Below are 14,992 nucleotides of genomic sequence, written 5' to 3'. Positions count from 1 at the left end.
TTATTATTATTATAATAATGTCAGCAGAGAGAACTGTGCTCGTGATGTCATCAGAGAGCATTCCAAAAAGAAAAGAATTTCCTCTGTAGTATTCAGCAGCTAATAAGTACAGGAAGGATTAAGAATTTTTAATAGAAGTAATTTACAAATATGTTTAACTTTCTGCCACCAGTTGATTTAAAAGAAAAAAGGTTTTCACGGGAGTAACCCTTTAAATGAACTTTATTAACACTTTTTTTTACTTTTTTTTTTTTTTTTGCAGTGTTATAGATCCCATAGGGACCTATAACACTGCACACACTGATCTCTCTTGCTGATCACTGGCGTGTATTAACACGCCTGTGATCAGTGTTATCGGCGCTTGACTGCTCCTGCCTGGATCTCAGGCACAGAGCAGTCATTCGTCGATCGGACACCGAGGAAGCAGGTAAGGGCCCTTCTGGTGTCCTGTAAGCTGTTCGGGATGCCGCGATTTCACCGCGGCGGTCCTGAACAGCCCGACTGACTTCCCTTTCGCTTTAGAAGTGGCGGTCAGCTTTGACGGCCGCTTCTAAAGAGTTAATACCACACATTGCCGCGATCGGCAATGTGTGGTATTAGTCGCGGGTCCCAGCCGTTGATGATCACTGGGACCGACGCGATGTGATGCGGGGTTGCAGCGCGACCCCGCTTCATATGGCGGGAGCCGGCGCAGGACGTAAATATATGTCCTGCGTTGTTAAGGGGTTAATGAATCCTTCTGGCATTCTGTGGCTATGGTATGCATCCAAATACTTTTCTGATGGAATTCCAAGGTAGTGTCAATAAAAGAGTTAAACCTAGCCAAATAGTGAATGTTGAGGTACCTATCTACAAGATAGTTGAATAAAGCTGTGTAACACAATCTAACATTAGGGCTCCAAATAGTATAAATTCTGCAAACAGAAACAATGATAAGTAATCTTAGAACAAATAGGTGTCGGCGTGAATGACAGAGCAGTAAATGGAGCCTGGTTTCCTTTTCTAGTTTACAACCTGTATGTTCAGAGAAAAGAAACTGAAAGGATTAAACTAGGGTGGCACTAGATAACAGCCCCTGGATCTCTGCGGCGAAGGGTTACAGAGCGACAAAGAACTTCTATCCAACTGTTACGCTAACTGACAATAAGGCTACAGAGCTATTTCTGTCACGCCATGAGTCGTGCGGCCTAAAATCACTGTTATACTGCACTGATCGTGCTGCATTACAGCTTGGGAGAGTGGATGGGGTCACATTGTCACCCACAAGGGGCTGTGACCACGACCTGGCAGTCACAAGTAATCCATGGCAAGATGAGAATATTTACAGTAGAGACACAATAACCCTGGTACAGTTTCTGCAAGATAAAATATATCACATGTGACCACAACTGTACTTTTATATGCCACTGATTTGAGGTTACGTCACCTTTAGCATGGTTTCACACATTTTTTTATTTGTGCCTCCCCCCCATAAAAAAGGGCCAAAATCCAACATGCCCCTAAAAGCAAATTAAACCGAAATGCATGTTAAAATAAATAAAAAATAAATACCGTATTTTTCGCCCTATAAGACGCACCAGCATATAAGACGCACCCACTTTTAAAGGTGCAAAATCTATAAAAAAAAAAAAAGATTCTGAACCCAACAGTGATTTTCAACCTGCGGACCTCCAGATGTTGCAAAACTACAACTCCCAGCATGCCCGGACAGCCGTTGGCTGTCCGGGCATGCTGGAAGTTGTAGTTTTGCAACATCTGGAGGTCCACAGGTTGAAGACCACTGGTATAGGAGGTAGTACTCACCTGTCCCCGCCACTCCGGACCAGTCACCGCTGCTTTAGATGTCGCTCCATCGCTGTCGCCGCGTCCCCGTGGTGTTCCCCTTCGCTCCGGACGTCTTCTTCCCCGGGATCCACACTCTCTGTCACCGTCATCACGCCGCTATGCACGCCGCTCTTATTGGATGACGGGACGGCGTGCGTGATGACGTCGAAGGAGTGCGCCGGCCATGCAGGGGATCCCGGCATGGAGCAGACACCGAGGAGGCAGGTAAGGTCCCTCCCGGTGTCCTGTAAGCTGTTCGGTATGCCGCGATTTCACCGCGGCGGTCCTGAACAGCCCGACTGAGCAGCCGGGTTAGTGTCACTTTCGCTTCAGACGTGGTGGTCAGCTTTGATCGCCGCGTCTGAAGGGTTAATACAGGGCATCACCGCGATCGTTGATGTCCTGTATTAGCCACGGGTCCCGGCCGTTGATGGCCGCAGGGACCACCGCGATAGGTATTTATTCGCCGTATAAGAAGCACCAACTGCCCCCCCCCCAGTTTTGGGGAAGAAAAAATGCGTCTTATATGGCGAAAAATACGGTAAATTAAAAAAAAAAAATTTAAATCCATGGATTTTTTTTTACACGCCAAACACACGCACACATACACAAAAACCCTGAAAATATGACCCTGAAGAAATATTGTTATTGATAGCATACTGCTAACATATTCTATCGCTTTATGATTGGTGGGGGTCCCAGAGGAGAGATTTATACCCAGAAGATAGGTAGAAATCGAACAAGCAGATGTAATGCTTAAACTTTTCAATCTAAGCTTTGTTATACTGTAAACCCTATGAGCCAATCTCAGGTGCCGCTGCCCTGGGGGGACTGTGTTAGTTCATGTAATTCAGGCTGGTGGAACAGTAGTTGTTTTGAGAGCAGTTTCTTACCAGTGATCAAAATCTCTTTAAAGGTCCATAATTACAGAACAGGTCTAATGTGAACTGTTTCCAGTGATTATTAAAAGGAGTAGTGGACTGCATCGCTTAACATGCAAGCTACAATAATAGGCCACTTCAACATTCCTTATGACATCATTGAGAATAGCCATGACTTATGTTCTATGTATCATTACATCCTGTGGGTTATTTGAAATCTTATTTTGAATGTTTGCACAGTCTTTCTTTTTTACTTAATAGTGAATACACATATTACAGACATCAGATTAAGATCCAGACTATTTGCTGACCATATCATTGAGTTTATATTCCTTCCCTGAAGGAAAGCTTTAACCCCCTTTGCTCTATGGCAAAATAAGTTATTATTCTCACTGACTATCACTTTCATCCAATCCTCCACACGCCATGATTTCTCACTTTACTATATGGCTAAGTTTCCACGCACAGTGTATTCATGAGTAGTGTTGAGCGGCATAGGCCATATTCGAATTTGCAAATATTCGCGAATATAAGGACGAATATTGGTCATATATTCGCTAAATACCTATATTCGTAATATTCTCGTTTTATTTTCGCATATGCGCAAATTCGCGTATGCGAAAACTAACATATGTGAAAATTAGCATATACAAAAATTAGCATAAGTAAAAATTCGCATATGCAAAAATTAGCATATGCAAATTTTCACTTAGGCGAAAATTCGCACGCCAGTCTCACACAGTAGTATTAGAGCCTTCATTACACCACACAAGCTGGAAGCAGAGAGGGATGATCACTGTGATGTGTACTGTGAAAAAAAAAGCGTTGCGAATATTCACGAGCAACACTATTCATGAGGAAGAAGTAGAAGTGCTAATTTTTTTACATTTTCCATCCATTTTGAATACACTTCTGGCTTTGGCTCAAAAACTGCAGTGGCAGTTTTCCAAAAAATTCCACCAAAAAACCTGTGTGGAAACTTAGCCTAGCCTTGTGTTCTTCTTATTGAAGATTTTCATGTGTTTTTTCTCAATGTAAATCCCATTTTTTGTCACAAACATTGCCTCTTATTTCCACCCATCTGTTTTTCATTTGTGTTTATGTGCAGTTCCTATTTCCCAGGCATATTGCTTTGTGTTTTCTATCCCTACACTTTCATATCTTCCCTGGTCTACCTGTATGTTTTCCTTTTATAATCTTCCCATTCCATTTACTTGTGCACCAAATTTGAATCAACTCCACAATTTGCTTTTGACCTAATAGCATGAGGATGTTCAGATTGTAGTTTGTACTCCATTTACAGTATATGTCCATGGTGTGGGCACTATAACATTTACATAACTTGGATCATGCTTGATGCATACACTTCGTATGTTCATTCTGTATAGATGTGTATGGTTTATTTGTTCATGCTTAAAGGAGTACTCCGGGATGTAAAAATTGTGTTTCAGACTGCCAGCAGTAAAAAAATAAAGGTATATATACCTGCCACCGCTCTCCCGGCGCCTCCGGTAACCCGTTACCACCTCCACCACAATCCTCTTCCTGGTTGCCGGTGGTCGGTGAGTCATACTGCACTCAGCCAATCACCGGCCACAGTGAAGTCCCGCCTTGGTCGGTGATAGGCTGAGCGGCAGTTTGACGTTTTCAGCCTCGGCACTGGTCTTCTTCCTGGTGCCAGGACTGAAAACGTCACACTGTCATTCAGCCTATTGTCGGCCGAGATGGGACGATACTGTAGGTGACGATAGGTGTCACTGTACTATGGTGAAATACTAGCGCTAAGCGTTGGGGCTTGGACTACCTCTATACCACTTAAACTATGAAAACTGACAGATTACTATAAAGGGGTGTAGCTTTAGTGGTTGCAGAAGTCACATGAGGCCTCCTTTCTTTTATGTATGCCACTGGCTTCAAGTGCTTGCACTACCTGTATACCACTAAAGCTATGTTATTCTGGGACCTTCTCATAGATTACGTAGAGATGACAGATGACTATGCAGGGGTGTAGCTATAGGGGTAGCAGAGATAACATCAACATGGGGGGGGGGGGCAGATGCCAGAATTACCCTCTCCTACATAGGAAGATATGAGAAATATAAATGACAGATAATAAGCAGGAGGCCTTGTTATACATCATGCTTTGGGGCCTAGACGTTATAGGTTAGACATGTGGGCAGTGTTTCCCAACCAGAACGCCTCCAGTTGTTGCAAAACAACCTTTGGCTGGGAGCAAGATGGGAATTGTAGTTTAGCACAGCTGATACTGTTAGGGTATGTTCACACTGAGGAATTCTGCAGAATTCACGTGCAGAATTAAAGAGGAATAATTTCAGTCAGGAAAATGTTGATTTTTGCCATTTTCTCCCTTCTGGGGAATTGGTGCAGGACACGTATGGAATTTCCACAAACATATGAAATAATTTGAAGGAGGAAATGCTGTGGCAGGGGTAATGCTCCTTTTTAAACTTCTGCACGTAAATTCTACGTGAATTCAGCGCTAAACAAATTTGGTCAAGAAAAAAAATATCCTACTGACTTAATCTGGTGGATTTTTTTTTTTTAAATCAACCGGTACCAGACAGTTAAAGAGATTTGTAAATGACTTCTATAAAAAAAATATTTATTTCTTCCAGTACTTATCAGCTGCTGTATGCTCTTTTCTTTTTGAATTTCCTTTCTGTCTGACCACAGTGCTCTCTGCTTACACCTCTGTCCATGTCAGGAACTGTCCAGAATAGGAGCAAATCCCTATAACAAACTTATCCTGCTCTGGACAGTTCTTGACATGGACAGAGGTGTCAGCAGAGAGCACTGTGGTCAGATAGAAAGGAAATTCAAAAAGAACTTCTTCTGTAGTATACAGCAGCTTATAAGTACTGGAAGGATAAAGATTTTTTAAATAGAAGTAATTTACAAATCTCTTTAACTTTCTGGCATCAGTTGATTAAAAAAAATGTTTTCCACTGGAGTACCCCTTTACGCCTAAAATTCTGCTAGAGGACATTCCTTAGTATCCTTAGGCTAGGTTCACACTGCGGAATCTCCGGGCAGAAAATTCCGAGTGTGGCCAGCGCCTACTGAATCTGTCGGCACCAGGACTGCGCGGCCACTGCAGTCTCCAATAGACTGCAATATGTTCCGTGAGTATTTCCGCCTGAAGAATGAGCAACGCCATTCTCCAGGCGGAAACATTCAAGCGGATTTTCCGTTCACAAATTCCGCTTCACAAACCTGAAGGCTAGGTTCACACTACGGAATTTCCGCCTGCAGTTCCGCTTTGAAATTGCAGGTGGAAATTCCGCTTGCTAAAATGTACTGTATAGTGAATGGGTTTCTGTTCACAAATTCACACTTTGGAATTTGTGAAGCGGAATTTGTGAATGGAAAATCCGCTTGGAAATTTCGCTGCTCATTTTTCAGGTGGAAATACTCGCGGAAATACTGCAGTGTCCGCTTGGTTATAGCGCCGACTGGTTTAGTTGGCGCAGGCTGCACTCGGAATCTCCAGGCGTAAAATTTACTGCCCGGAAATTCCGCAGTGTGAACCTAGCCGAACTGTAAATTTGTGAACGGAAACCCATTCACTATACCAGTGGTCTTCTTCCTGCGGACCTCCACGATGTTGCAAAACTACAACTCCCAGCATGCCCGGACAGCCGTTGGCTGTCCGGGCATGCTGGGAGTTGTAGTTTTTCCACATACATTGCCACATACATTTACTATACATTTTAGTTAGCGAAATTTCTGCCTGCAATTTTAAGGGTACGTTCACACTACGGAATTCCGCGGTGTGAACTTAACATTATTGTGACTGGGTCTCCGTGAGACCCGTTCACACTGCGGAATTTCAGCAGCGGACAATTCCACCGCTGAAACTGTTCCTTGCAATGAAAGAACATATTCATTCTTTGCGCGGATTCCGCGAGCACTGCATAGCCGCGGCCCTAGCGCCGAAGTATTTTCAGCAGCGGCCACCAGACGGAATCTCCGCTCGCTGAATGCAGCGAGCGGAGATTCCGTCTGGTGGCCGCTGCCGAAAATACCGCAGTGTGAACGCACCCTAAGATTTTCGCAGCGTATTTCGCTGAGGATCTGCCGCTGAAGGACCCTCTGTATTCTGCCATCACATGTGCCTGTTTCAAGCAGCAATACGCCGCTGCGTGCAGACACACTGAAACACTGCTTGTAGTGGCGTACAGAGGGTCCTTCAGCGGCGGATCCGCAGCGGAATACGCTGCGAAAATCTGCTCGTCTGAACGTACCCTAAAGCAGAAGAACTTGACAGAGTAGTGCCCGATGTCCTTGTAGGTAGACTTGTCAGGTTGCAGATTCTTTGGGATATACCTAGGGGTCAAGTCCTGGAAATATAGTGTGGGAACTCACCAAGATTTCCGCTTAAAGGGTAGCTCCCACCATCCATTTTTTCTTTCTTTCTGTCCCTGCCTATTGCCCATCTCTCCCTAACCCCCTCCCTCCCTTTACATTTTTTTTTTACTATATTAAAATCCCTTTCTGTCTGCCTGGTAGTGTGCTCACTACCAGGCAGACTTCCCCAGCAGGCACCACGTCACTGATGCCTGCTGGGGATGGGACTTCCGCCCTTAGCTCACTATACAGGGTGCCTCCAGCTGTTTCACCACTACAACTCCCAGCTTGCCCTGACATCTACTGGCTGTCAAGGCATTCTGGGAGTTGTAGTGGTGAAACAGCTGGAGGCACCTTGTGGTGAAAACAATAACTTTATTAGCGCAGCAGTGCTACTTCGGGAGCAGCAGCGGCGGCGGCGGCGCTCTCCCGAACCCTGCTCCCCACCCCCATACCTCTAGTGCTGAGCGGCGGCGCTCCCCCGAACCCCGCTTCCCCCACCCAATTCCTCCAGTGGTGAAGACTTACCGGAGGATCAATGAGCTGCCTCCGGACAGGGTAACGGCCTCGGACAGGGTAACGGCGGCGGACGGGCGGGGCCACGCGCGAGGCCAGTGGAGCTGGCCAATGCGCGCAGCCCCAGCTATCAGCGTGCTCGCTCTCGCTTGTCTGATTGACAGGCGCGAGCGAGCACCGCAGTGACTTGATTTCGACTCATTGCCAGGCTGAAATGAGTCGAAATCCAGTAGTGACGTCACTGCAGAATGCATTCGGCCACTAGGAGGGCGACCCCTAGTGGCCGAATTTAAAAGTGATTTTAACTTGTTTAAAATCACTTTTTTTTTTTATTAAAGTATATTAGAGATATGTTGTAGTACTTAAGTACTACAACATATCAATTTTTAGATTTCATGACAGTGCCCATTTAAGGGCTAGTGTCCTGCTAATGGGGACAGTATTCCTGCTCTGGAAAAAGTGCAGGAACTCAGTTCCCATGCATTCCTGCAGGACTTGAGCCCTGGATGTACCTGGTCATATACATTATGAGTGGTAGTTGAGAACAGGTGTATGGAGATCTTAAAAGACGCCAATGATAAAAGCTGTGAGAATAGGAAAGCTGTATAATGATGGAGCAGACAGTGACCCACATGAAAGGTCGGGCTGTGAGCCGCGTCCAGCAGAGGTCGCTGTGGCGCCGGTCACTGTCATCGCTATGTACTGTGACTCTTCACTTCAGGGTTGTGGGGAGGCGTGGGAAATCGCGGGCGGCTCCCCTATAGGAAGGAGAAGGAAGCATGGCCAGCGGAGGAGAGCGCTCATAGGTGGCGAGGCACCTACCTGATGTGTCACCCACAGCCGCTGTCCGCCTCAGCACCGCCGCCGAGCCTCCACTAGAAACAAGTACAGCATCGCTTCATCCCGTCTCACCGAGCTCTTCCCGGCACCGACCCAGGATGGAGTCCCCGGTTCTGCTGGCGTGTCTGCTGCTCCTGACAGGTAATGTGCTCGGTGCTGTGAGGTGGCTGTCACCTGCGGACTACTTACTACCCCCAGGGGGCTGCTGCTACATGTACCGAAACCTGTCATAGAACATAGTCCGCCTGACAAAGTCAGTGCTTCTACATGTACCGAAACCTGTCATAGAACATAGTCCACCTGACAAAGTCAGTGCTGCTACATGTACCGAAACCTGTCATAGAAGATAGTCCGCCTGACAAAGTCAGTGCTGCTACATGTACCGAAACCTGTCATAGAACATAGTCCGCCTGACAAAGTCAGTGCTGCTACATGTACTGAAACCTGTCATAGAACATAGTCCGCCTGACAAAGTCAGTGCTGCTACATGTACCGAAACCTGTCATAGAAGATAGTCCGCCTGACAAAGTCAGTGCTGCTACATGTACCGAAACCTGTCATAGAACATAGTCCGCCTGACAAAGTCAGTGCTGCTACATGTACTGAAACCTGTCATAGAACATAGTCCGCCTGACAAAGTCAGCGCTGCTACATGTACCGAAACCTGTCATAGAACATAGTCCGCCTGACAAAGTCAGTGCTTCTACATGTACCGAAACCTGTCATAGAACATAGTCCGCCTGACAAAGTCAGCGCTGCTACATCTCTGTCTAATCTAACAATGTTCTCAGTGTGTGGAGGCAGCAGATCTGTTTATTGGGGCAACTCTAGTCATAAAGGTGTCGTGGACTGTACCATAAGAGCTGGGGCATCCAGTACCCCTTTATTTGGGGAATTGGTGTTACCCATGTGATCTTCTGTGACATAGTGTAAGGAATTAGCAGTATTGTATTCTTGGCAGATGTAGCAGTGCTGAGTTGGTACATATGAGGCACAAGATGAGATAAAAACATTGTTTGTTTATTTGTTTGTTTGTTTATAGAATTATTGTTTATTTTAGTTATGGCGATCCACGAATGTAAACACAGGCTGTTTTTATGTGCAGGGTTTATAAAAAGTTGTGTAAAGGTTTACAGTATGACAGCTTCCATGGTGTCCTGCTATGGCTCCACTCCATCTCCGGATATTATTGTAGCTTATAGTTATTAATGAGTATATAGTATACAGTGATCCCTCAACATACCATGGTAATTTCTACCAAATGAACCATCGTTAGTTGAAACCATTGTATGTTGAGGGATCCGTGCAATGATAAGTATAGGAAGTTATACTCACTTGTCCCCGCCGCTCCGGACCTTCACCGCTGCCCTGGATGTCGCCCTCCATCGCTGTCGCAGCTTCCCCAGGGTGTCCCTGTCGCTCCGGACCGTCACCGCTGCCCTGGATGTCGCCCTCCATCGCTGTCGCTACGTCCCCAAGGTGTCCCCGCCGCTCCTTACCGTCACCGCTGCCCTGGATGTCGCCCTCCATCGCTGTCGCTGCTTCCCCAGGGTGTCCCCGTCGCTCCGGACCGTCACCGCTGCCCTGGATGTCGCCCTCCATCGCTGTCGCTGCGTCCCCAAGGTGTCCCCGCCGCTCCTTACCGTCACCGCTGCCCTGGATGTCGCCCTCCATCGCTGTCGCTGCGTCCCCAAGGTGTCCCCGCCGCTCCTTACCGTCACCGCTGCCCTGGATGTCGCCCTCCATCGCTGTCGCTGCGTCCCCAGGGTGTCCCCGCCGCTCCGGACCGTCACTGCTGCCTGCTCTTCATCGCCGTCATCACGTCACTGCACACACCGCTCCTATTGGATGACGGGACAGCGTGCGCAGCGACGTGATGACGACGAAGGAGAGCGACGCCGATGCAGGGGATCCTGAAGAGGACAGTTTGGAGCGCCGGGGACAGGTAGATTGACTATCACCGGACCACACGGGGCACCTTAAATGGCTATCCAGCGGAAGCAGTCTGCGCTGCCGGATAGCCGTTCATGCGATGGCCCCGACATACAAAAGCATCGTATGTTGAAATTATCATATGTTGGGGCCATCGTAGGTCAGGGGGTCACTGTAAATGTGTTATAAACTATGACATGAGCATTATACAGTATTTCTGTTGTAAACTATTGAGCTGGGTCCTTCGTTGTAAGCTATTCATGTGAGCACTATTTAGGGTCTAGGGCAGTGTTTCCCAACCAGGGGGCCTCCAGATGTTGCAAAACTACAACTTCCAGCATGCCCGGACAGCCTTTGGCTGTCCGGGCATGCTGTGAGTTGTAGTTTTGCAACAGCTGGAGGCCCCCTGGTTGGAAAACACTGGTCTAGGGTTTCATTTTGGATTTGATGTAACATTTAATTGTAACTCATATCAGGTTTAATTTCTTCATCGCCGGTTTACAGCCGCATGCTGTTCCTTTAAAAAGGTACTTAATCATATACAACAGAGCCGCCACAACCAAGCTAGGTATAATTGTGTGTGTGGGGGGGGGGGGGGGGGCATTTTTGATACACATATCGGCAGAAGGACATTTATTCTGGCCTTACATGTAACTAGTCCCAGAGGTCACATCCATATGGAATACACATCACAATTTTGGTTTGCAGTTAGTCCCAATTTTAACGGAACTAGGGTTGCGTGATTTATTGCACTGTCATTAAAAATGTTTTGCTCCTGCACTCCTTATGGTAAATAAAAAATATTTCTTATGTACTTTGTTTAAAAAAAAATGAAGTTTTCTATGTTTTATTTGTTGTTTAAAAAAGCTGCCACTAGGTGTCTCCCTACTTGCCCAGAGAACATTTCCTCCTCATCTTTTGCACAGACTTTGGACTCCTGCTGGCCTGGCAGAAGTCCAAAATCAGGAAATGCAGTCTTTAGTGCTGAGGGGGGAGGGGGGGGGGTGCAGCCTTAGCCAATCGTAGCTCATCTCACACAATGAAATGCTCTAGGCTTTGAACTCCTCTAGCAGAGTGAGGGAGGAAGTTCTCCCCTGTATGGCTTCAGATGATGTCACGCCCCTTCCAAGTCTGTGAATCTGACTGAGACTGAGCAGAAAATACAGAGCAATATAAAGGAAGAAAACTAAAAAATAATAAAAATAAAGGCATGGGGTGGTTTATCATGATGAACTGGGAGGATTATACAATTTAAAAAGATCATGACAGGTACTCTTTAACCATTTGCGATTACATTCCCACAAAATCCAGCGATTATTACCTTGCATTTGAATTTTAATGGCGGCACTGGGTCAGGGCGTGGGGGAAACATAAAAAAAAAAATGATGCTTCCCTATCCCCAGTCCCAGTAGGTCTCCAAAAAAAAACAAGGAAGAGCGCTCCATAGTGTGATACTGCAGGTACAGGGTCCAAAAGTTATAATAGGTAATACCCTTACCAGATGCGGTTGTGTGGACTCACACACAACAATGGTCAGCGTGGGTGAGGAATAAGGTCCGGCCTGCAGCCTTCCCATCCAAGCAGGATAATGGCGACACAAGACTTCTGGAGGTGATGGGATTCAGCGGCGCTGGTCAGGAGTGGACACGTCAGGTAGGTAAAGAAATGGTTTTTATTTGACTAATGCAACGCGTTTCACCCCAGGTGCTGCTTCATCAGGTATGCCGCACCTGCGGTGAAACGCGTTGCATTATTCAAATAAAAACCATTTCTTTACCTACCTGACGTGTCCACTCCTGACCAGCGCCGCTGAATCCCATCACCTCCAGAAGTCTTGTGTTGCCATTATCCAGTAGGTCTCCGACAGATCCTGTTCTCTTCCGTGTCTTCTCTGTGCTTCCTTCTTCTAAAGACATGTAGCTGGTTGCAGGACCTTTCCGCTCAGCCAATCACTGACCACATGTCCTGTCTCGGCCCGTATTTGACTATGTGGGACTATTGTTTCTGAAGAAGGAAGCACAGAAAACACTGCGGGACAGCTCTGAGGAGCATGGGATCTACTGGGGACAGGGCTAGGTAAGCATCACATTTTTCTTGTTCCCTCTGCGTCTGACCACCATATTAATGTGGATGGAAATGCAATTATTGTGTGTGTGTGTGTGTGTATGTGGGGGAGGGGTGTATGTAAAAGGGATGAGATGAACATGAAATAGGGTGTTTGTAAAATGGGGGGGGGGGGGATTTGGAAATAAAATGGGAGGATGTGAAATAGGTACCCATAGGGGATATGAAATGGGGAATTACACCATTTGTTTATTATATTGCAAATTTAAATCACAATATTTGCCTCCAAAATCGCGATATGTAATTTTCCCCAAATAGTGCAGCTCTAAATGGAACCGATCAAATTCCTCCTATTGGAGTTAATAGAAGTAGCTTAAATATTTAATCTGACCCCTGTGCTGGATTCACAGCTTACATTGCTTAGTACTGCTCTATAATGTTATGCACACTGCTGCTGCTACTTAGTGTGTAATATAGATATATAGAAGAGCAAAATGTCTTCCTCTGTGTGTACAGTGTATGGGAGACAACATAGACAATAGGCTGCGCCAACCCGCTCAGGGAGAACTAAAATGATAGATGATGCCTGCAGAGCAGAAATCTGCTGAAAAAAATACCACCAGAAATAGTGTTACTCCTCATGTACCCAGACAGGACATCCTAAAATGACAACTAAAATTAAAAATACATGTTAAAGGGAACCTGTCACCAGTTTTTAGCTGACCAGATTGCGGGCAGCATAAAACTGGTGCAGGAATTGTGATCCTGGGATGATCCTGATATCTAGTCCTCAGGACGGATCCCACGGCTGCTCTCCACCCTGCAAGCTCTGTGTGACGTGTCTCTCCCTATCTGTGCTCCCTTTAAGGTTACACCCGAGTAACACTTTACCATACTGTATTAATATGATTGACAGCAGTAACCTCCCAACAGCCTGGACTATCTGTATGACATATTTTATAGTCTGAATCGTTCCTAAAAACTTCACCCTTAGACTTGATAAAGAATTATTTGGAGCCTTTTGGAAGATAAGTGACATTTAGAAATGGGGTTTTCCCACTCTGTCCTGGGAATTGCCTTCTTTATTAGATATTTAGCAGTTCTCACGGTAACTCTAGACTGTCGTGTTCATGAATCATGGATGTATGGGATATTAAGTACCAGAAGCAGCATATCTGTCATGACGGCCTTCTAGAGAGTAGATGCTGCCAGCATGCCCTGTCCGCTGTCTCTTCTGTCATGTGGTTGGGGAAGATGTACTCTTATTTTTACCATGTAGAGAATATGGATGATGAATTTACACAGACGGTAGTTATTTTTACAGTAGTAGAAAGATAGATCTGTCTAAATTCTCTACATTCTGTGTATATTTTGTCAACGAGCTGGGAGCAACTAGGAGGAACAACGTTCACATTGCTGTTGCGGGTATACATTGGGATGGGCCCATAGACCTGGCAGTCAGTTGGCATGGATATTGAGAGGTTTTGCAGCCCAAACCATATTAAAAAGTGTGGGTGACTGTATTTTAATACAACTGTAGGTGAAAAAAAAAAACACCTTTTTTTTCTACCTAGTCAATTGCAGAAATATGGAATGTAATGGGATTCTTTTGGCCATAAGTTTGGTCCTATAGAGTATAATACCCAAATGTAAGTTTTGTGTTACTGAGCTGGTTATGACTGTACACACAATAATAATCTAATGGACACAATTAGCTATACTTCACTTGTAACCCTATATTGTTATAGCTGTGGAAAGTAACAGGATAGTCCATAGGTGAAATAATGACATTCTACCAAGGACTGTGCACTGACTGCATTCCTTACATTTACCCCACACCTCTATAACACCTGAAGCAAAAAACTATCTATTGTGTAGCCAGCAGGAAGTATGCTGCATCCATGTCAGGGTTACGCTGGTTACTTTCAGCGGCAGCCATGCTGACATAGTTTACATAGAATAACCAAGGGGTTGTACTGTCATGAGTTGTTTGTCACTGAGACGGATTTTTTTTGAACAGGTGTGTTACAGGTTGTGTGTTGTGTCCTTTTCTCATTGGTTTAAGTTGGTATTTACCCATAATGACCACCTATATAGGTTACTTTATCCAACTTTTGTTTTCTCTAGTACTCATAAATTAATACATGAATAAACACATAAAGTTAAAGAGTACCTGTCATCAAACCATATTTTGTAAACTAACTCAGATTATATTCCCTAACTACTCCTAACACCCCTTCTGCCCTAAAAAAAAAAAAAAAAACATTTCCAAGCTTTAAAAATCTCTGTATCATACCGTTCCCTTTGCTACCATTGTGTGAGCTCCCAGCAGGAGAAAGTGGCCGTTCCCAGCAGGCGCAACATCACTGAAGCCTGCGAGAGCTGTACCTCACCATGCCCCACACGCACTTCCTGAGTTTGGACTTCTGCAAGTCCGGGTGGAGACCAAACTAACTGTTTGACTTGTGCAGGGAGCAGAACAGAGCCACCTAGTGGCCGTTTTTTCAATCACATTAAAAACATATAAAGGTTGAGAATTTTAACAGCAAGTAAATAGCAAAGTGTCT

General features: G+C 45.5%; 1 protein-coding gene and 1 long non-coding RNA gene across 3 annotated transcripts in view; one reads left to right on the top strand and one right to left on the bottom strand.

The window, feature by feature from the left end:
* The window catches only part of LOC130362979 (uncharacterized), a 46,672-nt gene extending 38,124 nt beyond the window's left edge, over window positions 1-8,548 (bottom strand). The window contains exon 1 of the long non-coding RNA XR_008891669.1: window positions 8,412-8,548. This is a non-coding gene — a long non-coding RNA (uncharacterized LOC130362979). The remainder of the gene's footprint in view (window positions 1-8,411) is intronic.
* PARM1 (prostate androgen-regulated mucin-like protein 1) overlaps window positions 8,323-14,992 on the top strand; it is a 106,007-nt gene continuing 99,337 nt past the window's right edge. For both annotated transcript variants that reach the window (XR_008891668.1, XM_056568174.1), the window contains exon 1: window positions 8,323-8,570. Coding sequence is in view for 1 of the 2 variants with exons in the window: in XM_056568174.1 (XP_056424149.1) it covers window positions 8,528-8,570 (43 nt within the window). In the remaining variant the exon portion in view is untranslated. The remainder of the gene's footprint in view (window positions 8,571-14,992) is intronic.

This window comes from Hyla sarda, chromosome 1 (genome assembly GCF_029499605.1).
Source record: "Hyla sarda isolate aHylSar1 chromosome 1, aHylSar1.hap1, whole genome shotgun sequence".
Classification (NCBI taxonomy): domain Eukaryota; kingdom Metazoa; phylum Chordata; class Amphibia; order Anura; family Hylidae; genus Hyla; species Hyla sarda.
The sequence above is the reverse complement of the archived record's forward strand: the minus strand, read 5'-3'. Positions and strand labels throughout refer to the sequence as shown.